The sequence below is a fragment of the Pseudorca crassidens genome, chromosome 10 (assembly GCF_039906515.1).
Source record: "Pseudorca crassidens isolate mPseCra1 chromosome 10, mPseCra1.hap1, whole genome shotgun sequence".
NCBI classification, from domain to species: Eukaryota; Metazoa; Chordata; class Mammalia; order Artiodactyla; family Delphinidae; genus Pseudorca; species Pseudorca crassidens.
This window is the reverse complement of record NC_090305.1, coordinates 2,619,581-2,635,979: the sequence shown is the minus strand read 5'-3', so window position 1 is coordinate 2,635,979 and position 16,399 is coordinate 2,619,581. Positions and strand designations below refer to the sequence as shown.

The 16,399-nt window shown below is 42.8% G+C and overlaps 1 protein-coding gene across 7 annotated transcripts in view; it reads right to left on the bottom strand.

Annotated features, from left to right (window-relative positions):
• Positions 1 to 1,656: 1,656 nt before the first annotated feature.
• The window catches only part of PRP4K (pre-mRNA processing factor kinase PRP4K), a 40,775-nt gene continuing 26,032 nt past the window's right edge, over positions 1,657 to 16,399 (bottom strand). Inside the window, exons 8-17 of one of the 7 annotated variants that reach the window (XR_010946620.1) lie at positions 15,203 to 15,293; positions 14,336 to 14,483; positions 12,505 to 12,642; positions 11,729 to 11,882; positions 9,024 to 9,138; positions 8,318 to 8,469; positions 6,928 to 7,014; positions 4,937 to 6,230; positions 4,333 to 4,419; positions 1,657 to 4,075 (exon numbers count right to left, since the gene is read on the bottom strand). Coding sequence is in view for 1 of the 7 variants with exons in the window: in XM_067751888.1 (XP_067607989.1) it covers positions 6,027 to 6,230; positions 6,928 to 7,014; positions 8,318 to 8,469; positions 9,024 to 9,138; positions 11,729 to 11,882; positions 12,505 to 12,642; positions 14,336 to 14,483; positions 15,203 to 15,293 (1,089 nt within the window). In the remaining 6 variants the exon portion in view is untranslated. Of the gene's footprint in view, positions 6,231 to 6,927; positions 7,015 to 8,317; positions 8,470 to 9,023; positions 9,139 to 11,728; positions 11,883 to 12,504; positions 12,643 to 14,335; positions 14,484 to 15,202; positions 15,294 to 16,399 lie in introns of all 7 variants that reach the window. The other 6 variants (XR_010946619.1, XR_010946622.1, XR_010946617.1 and 3 more) reach the window with 6 other exon arrangements.

Genomic DNA, 16,399 nt, shown 5'->3' with positions numbered 1-16,399 from the left:
AGAGTAGGAAGGGCACAGGAAGGCAGAGCGGTTGGAGTGGGCTGCCCCGGCACTGGACTGTCACCGGATTAAGTGACAGCTCACGATAGACCGTCAGCGTCCCACTTCTCGGGAGGCACGTGCCGGGCACTGGGGACCTGTAATGTCTTAGAGGTAGGTAATGGCAAATTTCTCATTGGGAACATAACCAGACTGTTTTATTTAGGATGCCATTGGACCGAAAAAAATAAAAAGAAAGTAACAACTGAAACACCTACCAGATAGCTTTCAGTTAAGAGTCCCAAATTGCTCTAAATGTAGTTATGTAAAAGCTGTTAGCAGCACGGCTAAGACTTCAATTATGAGGCAAAGGGACTAGTAATTATATAACATGTCTGGAGCACTTGGTTAAAACAGAGTTGCTGGGATTGGATTCTCTTTCCGGTGTTTAAACCGAGGCCCTAGAACGAGGCACCGCGTACAATGATGGGGGAAAACAGGCAACACATAGAAACCGGTGAGGAGAAAAACTCACCACGGAGCAGGGCGGGGGGGGGGGGGGTTGATGTGTAGTTATCAACAAATTCAAGACATTTTGCTACTTCCCAGACCTGCTGGAAGTCAACTTCTACCACTGTTTTTGCAGAAACAGTTGGCAGTTTGCAACAGACATGTACAAAGTAACCCTGCTCAGGAAATTCTAGTTAACTCTGGCTTTCTGGCTTGCTCGTGGATCCCACGTTCAGCCTCCAGCACTGACACTTCTTGGCTCCTTTCCGGGTCTTAACTGAGGTAGAGTCTGAGTTTCTCATCCGTAGGAGAAAGCCCGTGCTGAAAGTTGCCATCAACCTAAATCCACCCTGCATACTACTTCCCCTGATAAAAACAGGATCGCATGACCCCTGCCCATCACTTTGGATAGATGACTACGTAGCTCTTAGTCCTGTACCAGGCCGCACAGGAAACACACCCGGGGCTTTGACAAGAAGGCTCTCCAGAGCCGCTGCCACTCAGCCCATCGCTCCAACCACCACGACCTGGCCAGCCACCGCTGGCAGGGGCTCCAGCTGGATCGGACGTGCTCTACAAAGCCAGCCTGGGCCTCTGGCCTCCGCCCTCCGGTCCTGTTTTGCGTGTGCTGAAGGTTCACACGACCTCCCTGTTCCTCTTAAGTATTTCATCACTATTCTGTTTAAAGCTGAAGACAGTTCCTTAGGAGAAAATAAAGAATGGGCAGAAGCGGACAGGGGTCCAATACTCGTCAGGCTTCCCTGCCTGCAATGAACTGACTGATTTAAGTCATTACAGGAAGGGGTCATCCCGTTACGCATCGTTTCTATCCCTAGGAAAAGGGAAGCACGTGTAGCGGGAACGAGAACACAGCACCTCTGGCGTGTGCTCTGCGCTCAGCGGCTTGCAGGCTGTCTCCGGGCTGCAGGTTCTGGGCGCAGGTCCGCTCGCTCGGCGGGACCTCCTCCCCACCCTCCCCTGCGTGAGACTCACAAAGCCTGCTGGATGTCTTCCGACGACTTTCCCTAACCTGGCGGTTCCCAGTCATATCTGAGCACAAAACACTTCGCAAAGCACATCTATGAAGATCAGGTAAGAAAGAGTGTTTCTGACCTAAAGCTAAATGTAAGATACCAAACCCGAGCAATGAAAACTCAGGAGGCAGTATGGTAACAAGAGGCACATTTTATTACATTTTCCTAATAAGTCAACTGGGAACATTGCTGCTGAAATGCAACTTACAATTCAAATGACACTGGGAATAATTAGGACACATGTCAAGTATTTTCAGAGATGAGCTTCCATATCTTGATCACTAAATGGAAAGATTCTTCAGAAGAACAGTCCCTTACCCTACACATAGGAGAAGAAAAATTAAAGATACCATGATGATATCTATCAAAATAACTGGAAAGCATTTAAAAAGTCAATTTAGTGTACATTAATTGACATGTAAAACACATGAATTTGTAGTGAACATTTCTATAAGGACATTTCGTCTCAGAAAAGAATGATAAAATTTACGTTAAATATACGCCTGAACTAGGATGCTATGAAAAAGCAAGCACTTCATGAGGCCCAATTTCTGACAATGTCATGATAACTAACATAAAGTAACTGTGCATTTGATATCTGGCTTCTTTCCTATCTCGACATTTAAAAGGGGGTTCCCTCAACTGCTCGGCCTAAATCTGAAGGCATGTGATGCCCGTTTCAGAGTCTCCTTCTCCCCGGCCAGCTACAGAAGTCCATCCAGGTGAAGGGGCGGGGCAAGAATGCAAAAAGGGACAAACCTGAGAACTTTACACCTCACTGCCTCCACCACATACCCAGAACACTGTGACTGTAAAAATGTCCTGAGTATTTGTTTTAGTCAAGAAAAGAAAGTGGTAATTATAATGGCAAAAAACAATTTTTTTTTAAACACAAAATTATTTTGAGAAAAAGAGTGGAATGAAACAGGCACTGGGGAATAAAGAAACAGGACGCTATTAATAAGGACGTGAAGGTGAGGGTGAATACAAATGCTGGGAGGGTCTTAAGATTTATGACAAGACACTCCCTTCAAAACCCTGACATTGCAGCCTAATTTCTGATAACCTTCGAGAACAGGTCTACCCAGAGAACGGTGTCTAAAATGTGGAAGCTCAACCATCCCCCCAACTACAGAGAGAACTATGCCGTCCTAGGACTTATGGATCCTGAAGTCTCACAATCACTTGGCATCATTTTTGCCATAAAGTGAAATACAGCAAGACCTTTGTGAGAGTAACTACACAGCAGCTGACCGCGCGTCTGTGGAGGATGGTCCATGCCCTGGGCCCACCTAGCAGAGGGCTTGCGGAGCTCCACGTCTCTCTGCCTTAGAACATTACAGACTCCAATACAATTACGTGTGTGTGGATAAACACTGCTTACAGGGTTCCTTTCAAGTAGATAAATCAAGGAATGCTGAGTTCGGGAATTTCAAAGATCTACGGAACGTGCCCTCGCCATTTCCCTTAGGAAGGACCGCTGGCAGTGCTCTGGGTATCTGGTCTACTTCAAGACCGCGCCCGGAGCAGCGGCTGAACACAGACACTGCGGGCGAGCTGGAGAAGAGGGCGCCCCAGGCGCTGAGCAGCGCTCGCTCTCAGGGCTCCTTCCGACCCTTTGCACCAGCCAAGGAGACGTGGCACGGCACGTGGGCGGCTACCTTCAGACGGATGCTCTTCCGGTGGCTACTGTCTTTCTAATAATCCTTAGGGACCAATCTTGACAACCACGTGTGATGTGGAACCTCACCACCCACACGGCCAACATCACTAGATCTGACCACTACTCTCATCCTGGGGGGGGGGGGGAAGCGGGGGAGAGGCAGGAAGCGTGATAAAGCGAAAACTTTACAATGAACACAGGAGCGCCACTCTAAGCCCCCAACAGTAATGCACCCCAAATCATAATGCTGAAAACTAAAAAACTGGACAAAAATTAAATGGAGGATTCTTTTTTTTTTAATCTTTTATAGGACAGAAACCTTAGCTCATGTCTTCTGGTGTCATCATCTTCCACTGAGCTGCACCTAAAACACAAAGAACAAGTAACAAGCAACTTTGTTTTTTAAAGAACACGTAACAGTTTTGAAGGCATAAGATGAACTGTCTCTAAGTGGAAGTTAACTTACTTAAATAAGTATATAAAATGAAGCCATGAAAATCACCAGAAACATACAAACGCTAACTATCAATATTCTGAGTGAAAATGCCTAGGAGAGACTTGACCATGCAGCATATTATCACCAAAGTAAACAGCGGTGGGAAAATCACTACCCGTTTCACTCAGGTAGGAAAGCTGCACCTGTGGTGCCCTGTTTACAAGGCGCCACCACCTGAGGATGAGAACCACCTGGCGTTTATGTCAGTTTACGTCTGAACCACGAGGAGACGGGGGTACAGCGTCAAAGCTGGCCTATCGTATCACCTATCACCTTCCTGGCTGTAGTGCATCTCATGCCTTTAAATGGAGTAAACCCACCAGAAGAATGCTGCTACTCTGATTTTCCATTCTTGAATGCACCAAAATGTGCATGCTTGTTGTAATTAGGTGCCTGGGTGAATAAAAAAATCCCATTTACAATTTAAAAATATTATTTCAACCCCTAAAATCTGATGATTTTCCACATTCCTCAGGGAGACAAGCATTAATTTTACCACCCAAACAGAAAAGATTGCATACATTTCTGAAAATTCTCTGCTATCATGTTAAAAAATGCTAATTCCTTCGTGTTGCAAAGCCAAAGCGATTTACATGATTTTGTTTTCAATTGTTGCTAAATGTTTATCTACACATGCTGTCAGAAATAACCTTGTTAGGGAGGTGGAGCTGGTGTCTCAGCAAATCAGACCCCTTGGAGAAGGCGGCGAGTGGCCTGTGCCCCGTTTTCCTTTTTCTCTTTCCGCACCATCAGAAGGAAAAGTGAGAAAATAGCAGAAACATTAGTTAAATCCTGAATTATACCCCACAACCTACAGGAATTACCTCACTACACTGAAAGCTGACAATACTGGTAGAATTTTTTGATGAAATAATTAGGATCCTAATTATTAATAAAATGATAAACTTCTGGCTAGGTTTACATCTTTAACAAATAATTCTTTCAGTTAAAGACTTAAAGGAAGAAACGCAAGGTTGCTTTTAACTCTATATCGTTTACCTGACTTACCAGCACTGAAGACAAAAACTTTTAAAAATGGCTACAAATGCCTTGTTCACAAAAGACTTTATTACCTAGTGATGCATACTGAGAACATACAGAAATCTGCATGGTCCACCGTCACATGCAGTAGAACAATCTTCACTTTACAATAAGTGAGTGTCAACTGTTTTATGCAATAGACAACACTGTAAAGTCACATCCTTAAAGAAAAGCTTCATTTACAAAAGAAATAAAAGGTAAAGAAGCAATTACCGCTTTTAAAAAGCAGCTGCTTTGTTCAAGAGTGGAAGGTTTATGCCTGTATTGAAAGACAACATGATCACAAATAATGAAAACAATGAACAAATGAAAAACACTTTTACCATAAAGCAGTACACTTTCAAAATGACATACAAATAGTTAAAAATTTCACTATGTTGTCTAACTTTTCAATATGAGGACTTGCGGAATTAGGCCTCAACATCTGTTACTAGGGAATGAAAGCTACGCATCGTTTCTGTGTCACTAGGAACTGTATTTAAACAAAATGTATATAAAGTCTATAGCAAGTTGATTTAAAAAAATTAAAGTTAATAAGAAACAGTACACTGAAGGCGCTCTATCCATCAAGCGCATACTCTTCAAATTTTAAATGTGATGAACAGAACAGAAATTGTAACTATGCCACAGTTGCAATGCCAAAAAATAAAACAAGATCAGTTATCACACATGCAGGGAATTCTGCCACAAAGCTAATATCCCTCATTTGTCAATTGTTCCAATAAAATAACATCTTAAAACACCAGTGATGTTGATGGTTTAGCTTACCTTCAGTGTACTGAATGTTGTACACAACCTGCTTTAAAAGAGGAGACCATCCCTGCAGGCAGGCTCAAGAAGGAACAGGCCCCTTCGGCACTGACTACCCAGGGCATGCTGCTGTGGCCTGCACACACACACCTAGGAAAACGTGAATATAAACAGCATTTACGCTGGCCTTTTTACCTGGAGACCAAAACGAAGCCAAGTTTGCTAAAAATAAATCAACCACCCAGTATTACTGCTCGCTTTATAACAGATGCTTCTGTCTTTTATGTGAACTGCAACCATTTACATTAGCACTGTAATTCTGTGCAGTCTTGGCAATTAAAACATTTCTACAGTGAAATTTCACATAAGACACAAAACAGATTAACTAACATTTCTAAAAGAAATATCACCCTTGGTGTTAATTCAAATATATCATGCTTCCTCAAATTTGCAGGAGAAATATTTATAAGTTTATATACATTAATAAACTGCTGTGAAATTTCTTCAGTCTTTGTATTTAATTACTCAAACCCTTGGAGCTTCTTCATCTCGCTTAAATCTTCTCCTGGATGAAGGCATGCTGTAGGGCCTGGTTGATGCTAATCCGTTTAGCTGGGTCCAACATTAGGATCTGGTCCAACAAGTCCTTCAGCTGGTGCACTTTTTTACGCTGGTCTTCAGGAAGTCGCTGGCACCCAATCAAGTCAGCCAACAGGTCCTTAGTTGGATTAATGGTGCTCATGACAGTAACTTTCTCCTACAAATAATGTTTTAAATGTGTATCTCTAAATAAATTACTAAACATACACAACCTAAAACCTGAATGAAAAGGCCAGCCCCAAGTTAGCTATGACAGTTCAAACATCATTCTGTAACTTAATTTTATGAACAGATCAGAATGACAGCAGAAAGGAATTCTGAGAATTCAAAAACATAGTTAAGTGATTAAGGTCAGGATGGGGTGTGAACAAAGGCATGGAGGTCTGGAACAAGCAGCGTGCCCGCTGGCCTACTGCCAGGTGTGGGATGGTGGGGTCCATGGAGTCGTGAGGAGGGGGAACGGCTGAGGACCGCAGTCTTTCTGAGGAGTTAAATACATTATCTTACAGGTAAGAGGGCGCCAAGGAAGAATCTTTAAGCAGGGAGAGTAACACGCTCGGATTTGTTTTCAAAAAGACCACTGGCAGCAGTACGGAAGCTGGATGGGAAGCCAGACCAAGAGAGGGACCCAAGGAGAGAGAAAAGGGCCTGAATACGATAAAAATAAACTCATTGTACTAGGCAAACATTTTAAAATCTTTTCCATAACCTGACGTGTCTTATTCAGGAACTGGCCAACTGCAACAGGAATTATTTTTATTGTTTTAAAATACTCGCATCTCCTAGAACCACCCGGCACGCAATCCGTTAACGTAAGATAATCATCTAACGTAGCACACCTAAAGGACACTTACCCTCTCTGTTACTTTATCAACTTCTATGTACATGAAGTTGAGGTTTTGATCAAAATGTTGGTCTTTAAATACGCCTTTCCGAATCATCTGGCAATAAAACAGAACAGTTGGATTTTGAGCTCTTAGACAACACTGGTAGTCTGGTCTACCGATGACCCCAGTACACAAGTCACACAAGTGTTCCTGTTTAGTGTCTCTGGGTTTGCTTCCTTATTTGAGAATGATCTCCGATTCCTTGTTCTCGAGAGAATAACACCTTTGGAAAAGCTCAGACAAATGCTGTACTTAAGACTACTTAACAACATGAAGTTATATTTTCCCGGGCAGTGACTTAAACCAATTACAATAAATATCATGTTGTGCTTTCACTATTCAACACTGAAGACTAAGTGAGCAGAGACTTACATCAGTGGTTCTTAGGAAAAATACTACACAAGTGGGGCCTTCTCTCTTGGCAGTTAAGAAACCTAAGGACGTTTAAAAAATTATGTTCTAACAGCCCTAAAGTGATAGCAGGTCAGGCCTCGTTAAAACAAGTACCAACATAGCTAATTTCTGTGTTTCTGTCTAAACGAGTCCAACATAACAGAATTTGGACAGAACTTAAAAAACATAATGGCTTCTGACCTACAGGGAGAAAAATCTGTAAATCTCTCAGAAAGTCAGCACATAAGCTGAAATCATAAAAGCCTAAGATACGGTCTTTAGACATTTTTATAAATGCCTATAAAGTTCTTGATTTGTGTTAATCAAACAAACTAATATTACAGCTCAAGCATTAACGGTGAGTTTCACGTTAAAAAGATGTCATTTGCCGTGAGTTTTCTCGGTACCTTCTTCCTCTCCCAGCAGCTTCCAACCTCTATAAACGGACTGCCACCAAGTCCCCCGCTCATTCTCTGATGACTGAGTCCTTCTCTCCACCATCTGCCTACCTGGACCTGCATCTTTTCTCACTGCAGCTGTTACCAATACAGGTGTGCTCCCAGGAACCCTCCTGCTGCTCTGCCTATCACTGAATGACAACCAGTGGAACAAGGGAAGGACAGAGATGTGAAAACAGTCGCATGTATCCTCTCTCCCTCAGTTCCAATTCTACCTTAAACTATGGGCCCTACGCTTCTGCTTAATTCAGGAGAGTAAAGAAAAGCACAAAGGCAGACTTTAGACGAGAAAAGGAAAATGGGATTCTCTTATTCTCTCTTGACAGCTCTTGGCTGGTTAGAACCACTAATTTAAACACCAGAAATGAGAAGAGCTAAGGAATCAGAGTAGCCACGTGCCCACCTCTCAGAAACTGTTTTATAGCCACGAGAGATGAGTGTCAGCAACCACGAATCTGCCGGAGGCGCCACGAAGACCTCGGAAACAAGCTCCCACTAACTCCTACCTTATTTGGCATCTTTCCTTTGAGATCCATGGCGAGCTTCAACATGTGGTTATTGGTTTTGCCAGGAAATAAAATCTTTCCAGTGTAGAGTTCATACAAGGTGCAGCCTACGGACCACATATCTATACCATAGTCATAGCTTTTACCTATAACTGAAAACATAATGCAAATTTTAACGTATGACGATAAAAACAATCAACTACTGTTTACTTCCATTAACAGGGGAATCAACTTAGCTCGGACTATGTAACCACAGTCTGAGTACCTCACTTTCACATTAGCTTCATATTCTTTCCCACTAATTCTTTATGGGACTCTTCAACTTAGAAACCTTAAAAACATGAGGGCGTGGGGAAGCAGTGAAGGGGCAGAAGGAAGGGTGCATCTCTTCTATCCTTTCATTGCGCCTTTGGTGGAGGGCTCGCCAGCCTCGGCCAAGGCCGAGGAAGGGGAAGAACACAGGACCCAGACGGTCCACAGTGTGACAGGCCCTGAGGAAGTGAGAGCAGTCGCCCGAAGCCGAGGGCTTTCCACACCTGCCACAACCACGGCCATCCCACCTGAGGAGCATGAACTGGCTACGGTTCCCTTCCTCACGAATGACTCAAGCCGCTGCCGCAGCGCCGGAAAACACTGCTTAGACCGTCAGCGTGCCGCTCCCACTGCGCACGGCGGCCCAGGTCGAGGAGCGCTGGAAGGAACTTACTGATTTCGGGGGCGCGATAAAATCTACTGACAAGGTAAGGCGTTATGTCATTATCCGCCACATGTGACGCCGACCCGAAGTCGCAGAGCTTTAGAATAGTTTTTGATTCATTAACCTGCAAAACATTTTATAATTGAAGTTTAACTCACGCCGGGAGAAATTAAGACACATGATCAGATTAAAAAAAACGGCTCTGAGAAGTTATTCCCAATACTGAGAACAAAGTCACTCACTTGAAAATTCCTTTTCTAATTATTTTATAATTCAACTTCCTAATTGTGAAGAATTAAGAGCTCTCAAATATTTGATCATAAATTAGTAAAAGAACTTTCTTCAGTGAGGAAATAAGAGATAATGCCAAGTAAATTTAACCAAAGCTATTTAGGAAAGGGTGGAATAGTAACAGAAGGCACTGAAGCAAAGCATCTTCTAAAAACCCCCAGGAAACCCGAACCAATCAAGTTACTGCCTAAAGGAACACGAAGACGGTCACTGGGAAGAAATCAGACTTAGATTAACTTACAACTGACTTAAGTTAACTTTCGTTTGCCAGAAAATTACGATGGCAATGAAAGCAGAAGAATGATTCAGATTCAATTTGGACAAAAAGAGAATAAAAACAATTCTTCATCCGAAGCTGCTAGACCTTCCCAAATTTAGCACTCCCTTCGAGTCTAAAAAACATTAAATCCCTTAAATGTAAAGAAAGTATTAGGAAAATGTTAAATATATTTGGCAAGACGGATAAACAGGAGCACTGTATTGGTCATTTGTCTCTTTTCTCCTTTGTCAACACTTCCACATTCACAGCGACAGTGGCACCTTCTGAGAGAGGTTGGAGATGCTCCCATGGCTACTGCCACACTCATGAGCCGGAGCATGTTCAGGGTTAACAAGTGAAGGTAATCCACATTCCAGAGTCCCCACCCCCCTTCAAAAGAGACACACACAAATTCTGAGTTGGGACTTGAACTTGGCCTACTGTTCCCACCCCAAAGACACGTAACACTTTAAATAAGCAGCCCTGGGCAGTCTCTCCTGGGATACCATAAAGCCTGGTCAGTGCTACAGACTGGTCCACTACAGACGACATCCACGGAATTAAGATAATACAGGAAAAGTACTTTTAAAGTTTTTAAATATAAACTGCATTCAGCCACTTAAGGGTGCAGCTGCAGTAACCAGAGAAAACCCCGGGGCCACTTTAACATCTGAGTCTGCCAGGGGAGTGCTCGGGCTGGGTGACATGCCCTCAGCAGCCAGGGACCCACACTCAGGCACTTCCCTCCACGCGCCCGCGGGGAACGCAGCACTTCTGCCGGCCTGACGGCTGAAATCCTGGGCTAAAAGCTTTGGATTTTCATTAACAAACAGCGCCGCGTGGTTGAGGATGTCTGTTTGTTCCTTTCTCAGGAAGAAGGCCAAACTGTCTGAAACCCATGTGAAAACCTATACTAGTTTAGCACTAACTCAAAGAAAAATGAAGTTTTAAAAACAAGAGCTTCTAAGATGCTAACAAATGTCTTATTACTTAACCTCCATGGTGGTTACACAGATGTTCAGTGCATAGTTACCTTTACCTTATACATAGTTTATACATTCTTTGATATGGATGGTGTACTTCACAATTCAAAAAAGAGAGAGAAAAATTGAGGTAAAGATCAACTATGAAGTGGACTGTGCAGCCTACAGCTGACACTGTGGCCGCCAGTTCACTGGAATTACTCAGCCACTCTAACCTCAAGTAACATCAGAGATGCAGTACCTTCCTTTGAAACTCAGACCAAACGTACAAAATGGAACGCCTCATTAATGTGGTGGTCTGGAAGGAGATATTTTAAGATTTTTAAAGAAGAAGAGAAAGCGAAATCTGAACTAAGAGCTAAGTTACTGACAAGGAGTCCAAAACAAACTTTAATGGGATTGTATCTTTCTTAAAAACATGTGGAACATGTTATGGGCAGACGAGCTAGAATCCCCCAGCTGTGAACAGCCCCGACTCTGACAGCATGACAGAGAAAGGGCTGGGGAGGGAAGGGGCGCATACACACCAATCACTCCATTGTAATGAGATGTGTTTCTAAGTTTCAAAAACATAAGCACTGGGAAATCTGCATGTACCACACCAGAAGGCACGAGCTAGGAGAGGTCAAGACTGGGAAAGGCTCCCTTCCATACAAGGCCCAAGAACGACCGAGCTTTCCTGGGTGTGGCCGCCAGAAGCCACAGCTTCTAAAGCATGAAGAATAAATGAAAAAGAATTATTCCTGGACACCCTAAACTCAACCCCATGCATCTACTTCAGAGAGGGTAACTCCCTTAAACGTCCCTCGCTCTGTCAGTCTATAAAACTAGAGAACAAAAGACTGTGAACACTCCTTATTTCAAAACAGCAACACTGCAGCATTTCTCCAGGTACCCGAGGAAGCCCATCGTTACTACCTCAAAGCATTCTGGAGGTCTGTGTGCACTCATCAAATCCATCAATCAACAGGAAAAAATTGGGACAGCAGCCTACTTCCTCTCCATACTTTACTATAAAATTTCATGGCCCAATTTCTAGAAGAGTAAAAACTGGCAAAGTCATTTGTAATGGGTAATGCACTGAATTATTCTTCAAAGGTGTCATTTCTAGAACACAGTGGTGATCACATTATAGTAGAAGTTATATGGATATAACAAGGCAGCCTGATCGTTTGACTTACCAAGATATTGTCTGGCTTGATATCTGCATGGAGGATATTGCATCTTTTAAGGAGTTTTAGTGCCAAGAACAACTGCTGACTATAGGATCGTACAGCCTTAATATGAAGGCCAACATCCTTACCATATTTTTTTAACACCTCTCGTAAATTCATACTTTTAGGAAAGAAAAAAACAAATAAAATTAGGGTTAAAATGCAAAGTGGAAATTAAGGAAGGCAAAACCATTTTCAAGCATAAAGTAAAATCAAGTTCAAAGCATGAATTACAATGAAAACACTCTGTTCAAGAACCCCCTCCCACGGCCCAAACGTTTGATAAATTATCCTACATTGAAATGGGAGCACATGAAACTGTGTGTACACAACACAATTTTCAAAATGAAGAGAAGGGAAGGTATGCAGTGCTAAAATTCCTACTGATGTGGAATGGGCTTCCGCTGGAAAGCATAAACATGAAGCCACAATTCTGAAGGGGGATGTCATATTCCTCCTCCACTATTCCCATTTCTTTTCACTGTGGCTTAATCCTTTCTTGAAGTACTTAATTTTCAGAGAACTCTCTGCTGAGCTGAAGGCCACACGAGGTGAGCGTGTGACACACAGTACACAGCCAATCACTGTTTACACATTAACAACTGTCAAGAAGCTAGGTCTTCACCAATAGTTAAAAACACATCAAATACCCAGAACATTTATCACGGCATCTATCTGAACTGAGGTTGGCAACGGTGAAGAGGCTGAGTTTTCAGGGTAATGTACAGGTTTTGACACTGTACCTCAGAGGCTCAAACACGAGGCAGAGATGCTGTTTGTGATAAAAGTGTCTGAAGAGTCGCAAACAATGAAATTTGTCATCAGGATCAGCATCGTTCAATTTTTTCAAGAATTCTAGTTCTTTTAAACCAGTTTTTTGCCTGAAATGAAAAAGAAAATTAGGTCAAAATTGGATACATCAAGAATTTAGGAAAACTATGCAAACAATAAATGCTGGAGAGGGTGTGGAGGAAAGGGAACCCTCTTGCACTGTTGGTGGGAATGTAAATTGATACAGCCACTATGGAGAACAGTATGGAGGTTCCTTTAAAAGCAGAACCTACCATATGACCCAGCAATCCCACTACTGGGCATATACCCTGAGAAAACCATAATTCAAAAGAGTCATGTATCAAAATGTTCATTGCAGCTCTATGTACAATAGCCAGAACGTGGAAGCAACCTAAGTGTCCAGTGACAGATGAATGGATACAGAAGATGTGGCACATACATACAATAGAGCGTTACTCAGCCGTAAAAAGAAACAAAATGGAGTTATTTGTAGAGACGTGGATGAACCCAGAGACTGTCATACAGAGTGAAGCAAGTCAGAAAGAGAAAAACAAATATCATGCTAACGCATATACGTGGAATCTAGAAAATGGTACAGATGAACCGGTCTGCAGGGCAGAAATAGATACTGAGAACAAACGTATGGACACCCGGGGGGAGAGCCAGGGTGGGTGTGTGGGGTGGGATGAATTGGGCGATTGGTATTGACATATATGCCCTACTATGTATAAAACAGATAACTAATAAGAACCTGCTGTATAGCACAGGGAACTCCACTTCGCTGTACAGGAGAAACTAACACAGCACTGTAAAACAACTATACCCCAATTTAAAAAAAAAAGAATTTAGGAAAACTAAATAATATGTATTTATTTAGTGATGTGTTTAGTCTGTTTTTTTTTTTAAGTACTAATAACAGAACTGTTGAGGAACACAAGTCTCTATATCATTCACACAATACTTTACTCTTAGCCAAATACTGTTTTCATGGAGTTAATTTCCAAAATAATCAATGAACAAAACAGAAACATAGAGGAATAAACCCACCTTGCTTGAACGGAGATCAATCTTGCACATTTTATCTCAAGATGTCTTGATGTAAATATTATCCTCTGAAATTCTAGTTATAATTTGTCAATAGACTAGTTTAAAATTAGTGTCTATAATACAGCAGCTGGGGACTTCCATCAAACAAACTTTCTAAGCCTAGGCAACCTAAGACTTCAGTATAAACCTAAACACTTCTTTCTTGCGTTTCCAAACCAGTGCCAAGTTGACTTTAATGCCAGCTCAGTGTGTGGCACAGATTATGCATTAACGCACACGGGTATGCAATCACCTCCCTGCTCATAAGGAGAGGAGGCAACAAAGATACAGATAATTCCCAGAACTATCTGATTCGACGCCTTTTGCAGGCCACCGTATGCTCAGTGACACCTGATCAATCTGCCCTTTTGATTTCTCACCTTTCGGCTTGAGCTTAAGCTGTTCACAGCAAAGGACGGTCGTAAGACAAGCGGTAGGCGGAAGGAGTCTGAGCTGACATCAGTGCACAAAGCAAGTGCTGAAATGCACTGAAATGAATTAAATACAATCAGCCTACGGCTCGAGAGCGTCTCACAGAACAACACGTGACGATCGATCAAATACCCAGAGCTGCTCTGTCGCTTTATAAGCCCAATACCTGTCCTACGCAGACTGTGGTCACTATTTAAAAACAGGCTTATTTGTGAACACCCGCGAAGGTGTCGGTGAAGGTTTTGTTCTGTGTCCTGAACTTACATGAGCTCGTTGTTCCGAATGATCTTCACGGCCACCTCCTGGTTGGCCCTCGCATTATCCCTGGCTCGGACCACGTTACTGAACACGCCTTGACCCGTGTAGCCATACACGTTATAACGCTTATCCAGGACTTCACCTATGTTCACACCTGAAAAGGTAAGCTAAAAGATTAGAATTCTGACCATAATAGACTACTGCACAAAACTGTGAGATACACATCAGAAAAGTCGAAAAGTAGGATACACAGTGCAGTCACTTAAAAACTGTCAAATCCCTGCTGCGTGCTTGGCTTCCTGGACACCATGCAGACTCAAGGCCTCGCCCCCGTCGTGACCCTCTTGCGTAATGTGGTTAAAGCTGCCGGCTGCCAACCGCTGCAGGAAGACTTTCTGCTCTCCTAGCAACTGCTGACGGTCCTAACACCGAGGAAGGAAGAACTGTGCTCACTGCAGGGTCTCCAGCTGCAGTCTGCGTGGCTGGCACCCCTTCCCTCTGGAGGATGATCTCATGGCTGAAAATAACTCTGAACAGATTTAAGCTGCACATCAAGTCTTCACCTCACTTCAATTTGTGATGCTTCTGGGCTGTAACATGGGTTCATGAAGCTGCTAGACGTGCCCCACTTTTGAAGTGACGGCACTGTGATGTGACTTTCAGAGTCCTCCCAAGTGTGAAGGCACTAGGCCACGTACTTTTACAAGCTGTTACAATGAACTCTAAAATTAATAAGAACTGTATTGAAAAAGGATAGATACATGTATAACTGAGTCACTCCGCCATACACCTGAAACTATCACATTGTTAACAACCATGCTCCAATAGAAAATAAAAAGTTAAAAAAACAAAAACAAGAAACTGTGATCTTACGATAATAGCCTTCTGCATCAGTCCAGTTATCCCTGAGGTTGGGATTCTCTTTGAAATCTTTTCCAATGCCAGCAGCCCGCAGACGCGCACTCTGAAATTAAGGCAGCAACATGAGCTATTTAGCCACCAAACGGGCAGACATTTAAAGCACTTCCTTTAAAAGAAAAACAGGTAGAACCAGCTAAAATTTGATAACATTTTATGCCAACTTAAATAAACTTGTACTATGACTTGTGTAAATGCAACACAGCAGAAACACGATTATCTAAGTCTCCTGAATCACAATAATGCTCAAGAAAAAAAGTAACAAGTTATCTTCACATTTCTTTTACTGCCCTAGTCACGCAACACCCCCTCCCTGTCTCCTCCCATCTATGGGTGAAATGTCACTGGCTGTGTTAGAAGATGAGTTTAAGAATATCTGGTACTTCTGAAGTGTCTTCACTACACGTCACTCACATCACTCTCCATGACACCCAGAAAGCCCTTCAACATCATCCAGGTGGATGATGGGTGCCAATACTTGAACTGGCTCAAAATCATCTCACGCTTTCTTAACCCATCTCTTTTGCGTGCTCCTGTGGCAGCACACCACACAAGGGACACGTTACTTAAGCCAATCACCGGTGTCTTCAGGGTCCTGGACATCACTGCTTTATCCTAGTCCATTTTTAATCTCCCTGTCACATGTTTATCTCTCCCACCTCCCTTCACCAAAGCCTCTGTATTTCTCACGTTCTTTTAAATTTATGATGGAAATGGTCTGCTACTTTTGAGACCATTTTTCAAGAAAATCTTTTCAAGAAAAACCACTGATAAAGTGGCTAACGGTACAAAATTTCTCAACCCACTCCTTGTAACATTTCCAACTCTTCCATGACTTCTATTAGGCTCCAAATCCTTAAGTTCCCAATCGCCTACAATGCAGAGGCCCAAAGTGGACCCTAGGCCTGAAAATTACTGATGTCACCTGGTCTCCCCTGACTGCAGCACACACACACAGAGGCTTGTAAAGCCAAGCAGCAAGCTGTTTAAATAGAAAATACCTACGCGTTCAAGTCATCTGCTGTTTAACTGTATGAAGCCCTCAGACTGCTCTGCTGTACTTGTCTTAAAATTTGATTTAACTTCAGACAGAGAAAAGATGCCAAACTAGTATAAAGAGATTCTAGATACACTTCACCCAGACGGTCCGAA